The sequence below is a fragment of the Olea europaea genome, unplaced genomic scaffold (genome assembly GCF_002742605.1).
Source record: "Olea europaea var. sylvestris unplaced genomic scaffold, O_europaea_v1 scaffold602, whole genome shotgun sequence".
NCBI lineage: Eukaryota > Viridiplantae > Streptophyta > Magnoliopsida > Lamiales > Oleaceae > Olea > Olea europaea.
The window spans coordinates 28,330-32,292 of record NW_019264368.1 but is presented as its reverse complement, the minus strand read 5'-3'; the positions used below and the strand labels follow the sequence as shown (position 1 = coordinate 32,292).

Sequence of the window (3,963 nt, the reverse complement as noted above, 5' to 3'; positions counted from 1 at the left end):
GACATGATTTTTAATGTCTTTTTTTCTTCCAATCTCTAAAGACAATCATAGTGCATGCATGTCCACCCCTTGACCCCTTCTATCAGGTTTGAACAAGTAGTAATACAAACAATAAGTCGCATTCTTTTATATATTGTACTCCGACCAATAAAATTCAGAGAACCATTCTTTTCAAAAACACCTATTATCATTTTTCGTCGGTCTTCTTAAAAAGTTATGTTCATGTAGTTGACAAGGACCTTTCTAAGTATGTCATCCTAATATCATCTCTAATATTAGACATTTCCCTAGACAAATACAAGATCATCCATATTGAATTGAGCCCGAGACTTCTTTGAGTTATTTAACAACTCGTATACTCAATTAGAAGCAGTGATGGGACTAGATGTACCTCTAGAACTAGAAGAACTAGGTATGAACTTTTGTTTCGATTGAAAAATCGTTCCATTATCTTCAAAATACCCCAATTTATTTTTAATTAAAATTGATTTTTTTTTTAAAGGAACGCGTGGAAAAATAGAGCCTCAAATCCTCTTCATTAATTTTTTCACTTATCTTAATTTCCTAAACATAAATTTTCAAATCACAAATCAAAACTCATAAATCATAAATCATAACTCATAAAATATAAATTATTTATCATAAATCACAATTCACATTTTCCTGTCATAACTCATAAAATATAAATCATAAATAAAAAATAAAAAATGAACTACGTGAAAAACAAAGAAAGCCGCTCACAGAGACCTGAGATTGGAGAAGTCGGTGTTGGCGTCGGAGTCGGAGTCGACGACTCATCATGAGTAGCAATAGCAAGTTTGACTTCACTTCACAAATGAACAATGCTAGGCTTACAGGGACTTGCGAACAAGTTCCCGCCAGGCCACACACATACGTGGGTCCACATAATTTTTTCTTTTATACATGTGGGGCCCCTGGACAATGAAGGGCCCTGTAAAACACCTGTGAGAGTGTGAGTAATGCCCTGTACACTGAGCATTATTCTTTACAAATCACACGTTAGCAAGAGAACTGGAGAAGGGTTTGCCTTTTGCAATTACGTGATTTGGCACGAGTATTGGATAATTAGATCTTCAATTAAAGACATAACATATATCCATTAGGCCTATTTTTTTTAATTTTTTAAAGAAAGGCCCATCAACCCAAACAAAAGGGCCGAAACTTAAAAAGGAAAAAAAAAAAAAAAACACCAATTGGCCAATTCAATCATCTTCCTCCTTGGCTTCTTTCTTCAACGATTTTCGTCTCTACAATTGCAAGACTGGCACCCGATGGCTACTAAAAATTCTGTTGGAGTTAGGACGTGTAGTCGCACCCCCTTGTCGGGTACTAGCTCCGCCACTGCTCTTATTGTGAAATAATGAACATGTAGTAAGCTTGATTGCCTATAACCAGAATGTCATTTTGCCAATTATCTTCTGTACCCTTCTATATCAAAACTTCGAGAGATTCATAGAGATAATGAACAAAATCTCATAATAAACAAATCTTATATAAAACTATATAAAATCTCAATCATTTTATCAAAGGCATGTAAATATATAGAATGATCAAGCTCAGATATTGTATCCTTCTATATCAAAACTATAAACTCTAACGGCAATGCTACTTATATATAGTGGTTTACAAAACACATGATGTAGTGAGATATGATTTGGTCAAAAATTGTTTAACTAGATATAAAAAAAAGTTCATCACTCTCTTTTTGATACCTCATTTGTATGTAAATCATTATGTACGAGTAACATTATTCAAACTCTAAATCCAAACTAAAAAACTAGTCGAAGTTACTTCTATGAAGCATAAGAACTCAATCAAGAGACAACAGCTTACCTCTCTTCTCTCAAAAATAACATTCATAATCTTTTATTCACAAAGAAAACGCAAAAATCTTCCAATCAGAGGTTGAAGATTACATAGACGACGAAGAAGAAGATTAAAAAATAAAAATAAAAAATCTAGAAGGCTGCCAAAGAAAATCAAGCGTTACAAGTGAAATAGGGTAACAGTGGGTTAACTATTTATACATGAGCTGCCCACTGTTGATCTTTAATCAAGAGCAACTAACAACTTTTCACATTTTAAGAGGCGGCATTTAAAACTAAAGTTACATAATAATAATATTTAAGTATGTGAAGCGACGTTAAAAAAATGTAAAAATATATACAAATAATTTGTTTAATAATTCAAATTTAAAGACAAATAATAAGAATTCCGTATTATAATAGTGGTAAAATTAATAATTGGTTTATATTAGCGTTGATTAAGGATTATTCTCGCCATTATAGTTTAGGGTTCAAGATTTGATAATATTCCTCCCATAAAACCCCTTTCTCACTAAGATAAATTAAAATTTAAGTCATTTGAAGAAACCTAATAATAATAATAATAATATTTAAGTATGTGAAGCGACGTTAAAAAAATGTAAAAATATATACAAATAATTTGTTTAATAATTCAAATTTAAAGACAAATAATAAGAATTCCGTATTATAATAGTGGTAAAATTAATAATTGGTTTATATTAGCGTTGATTAAGGATTATTCTCGCCATTATAGTTATGCAACGCTTGAGAAGAGACCTTAAACCTTTTCTGTATAGTCACGATCTTTCAAAAATTCCCCATAAATGGATGCTCAGAAGGCCTCCAAACTCTCATACATAGATTCTTTTTAGAACAGTTACACACACCAGTGCGTTATTTTTTGTACGTAAAAACTCACTTCCATGGAATCGGAATATGTTTTCATTCACTTCCATGACAATGAGAAGAATTTGTTCCAACGAATGACAGAAATGGGGGTGGATGCAGAATTGTTGAAGAAAATTGTGGCCTTCTGGCTATGGTTAGAGTCCCAGGGAGTCAAAGAAATTCTGAAAAAAGTAGGGTTTCAGGATGACAAAACTGTTGCCCTAATTAGCCTTGAGGCTGAGATTGCACTAACTGCACTAGAAAACCACAATTTACAAGATCCCTCTTCTTCAAACATTTGTTTACATGTTACGTCTAATGTAGTTTCCAATGGTTCAATTGTCCCTCTTGAAGAAATTCTTGAAGACAAAAACAAGGCCTGGAGTGGGATCTCCCAACTCTTGAATGGAGTTTGCAGGAACATTTGTTTTAGTGTTCTGGAAGAGCAACCGGAAAGGAGAACTTCCAAATTGGTGGAAATTGTGCACAGATTATTTCAACCATTTGAGAACTCAGACGAAGATCTAGGCACTGTTTCGAAGAGTGACTCGGAATCGAGTTCTTTGGCGTCGTCTGGACTCAATCCATTGGCCGAGGAGTGGAGGCCGAATTCGGAGGCAGAACGCTCTTTATACGTAACCTTCTCACATGGATTCCCGCTTTCGCCAACACAAATTTATTTGTTTTTTACATGGTAATTTTTCTTAACCATTTCCACAATTTTACACTTACACTCTTTCATTTTTGCATTTTTTTAATGTAATGGTTGATAAAAAGTTTGAAATGATTTGGGCAGGTTGTATGGTGACTGTTTGGAAAAGGTTTATGTTCATCATCCACGGAATGCGGCTGGGCCACCGCATTTTGGGAGGATTATGTTCAAAAGGTGGTGGCGGTGGTTACCGGAGTCAATTTTAATGGGACAAGAACAAGTTAGGTTCGACAAAGTATTTGGGAGATCTCTTTGGTGCAAGAAATTTCGACCAAAGAACAACAGGATAGACAATGCCTAATCAAATGGATATAATGTTCTCAACGTTTTCGATAACGAATTTTTATGTTTTATTGTATTTAATTAATGCCTGATTAGAGGTTTTATATTGATTTTTGACAGCAGCCCAAATGGGATCCAAAATTTTCGACTATTTGTTAATTATGCTCTCAACATCTTAAGTTTTCATAAGAATTTTTACTCAACTTTTATATGTTTTAAGTTTTTTAGAGTAAAATGGATTAACACTTTAGTTGA

The 3,963-nt window shown here is 33.5% G+C and overlaps 1 protein-coding gene across 1 annotated transcript; it reads left to right on the top strand.

Moving 5' to 3' along the window:
• Positions 1-2,818: 2,818 nt before the first annotated feature.
• Positions 2,819-3,727, top strand: LOC111389617. Its single transcript, XM_023014543.1, has 2 exons — positions 2,819-3,408; positions 3,511-3,727. The coding sequence occupies exons 1-2, from the start codon at positions 2,819-2,821 to the stop codon at positions 3,725-3,727; spliced, it is 807 nt and encodes a 268-aa protein (XP_022870311.1).
• Positions 3,728-3,963: the final 236 nt, after the last annotated feature.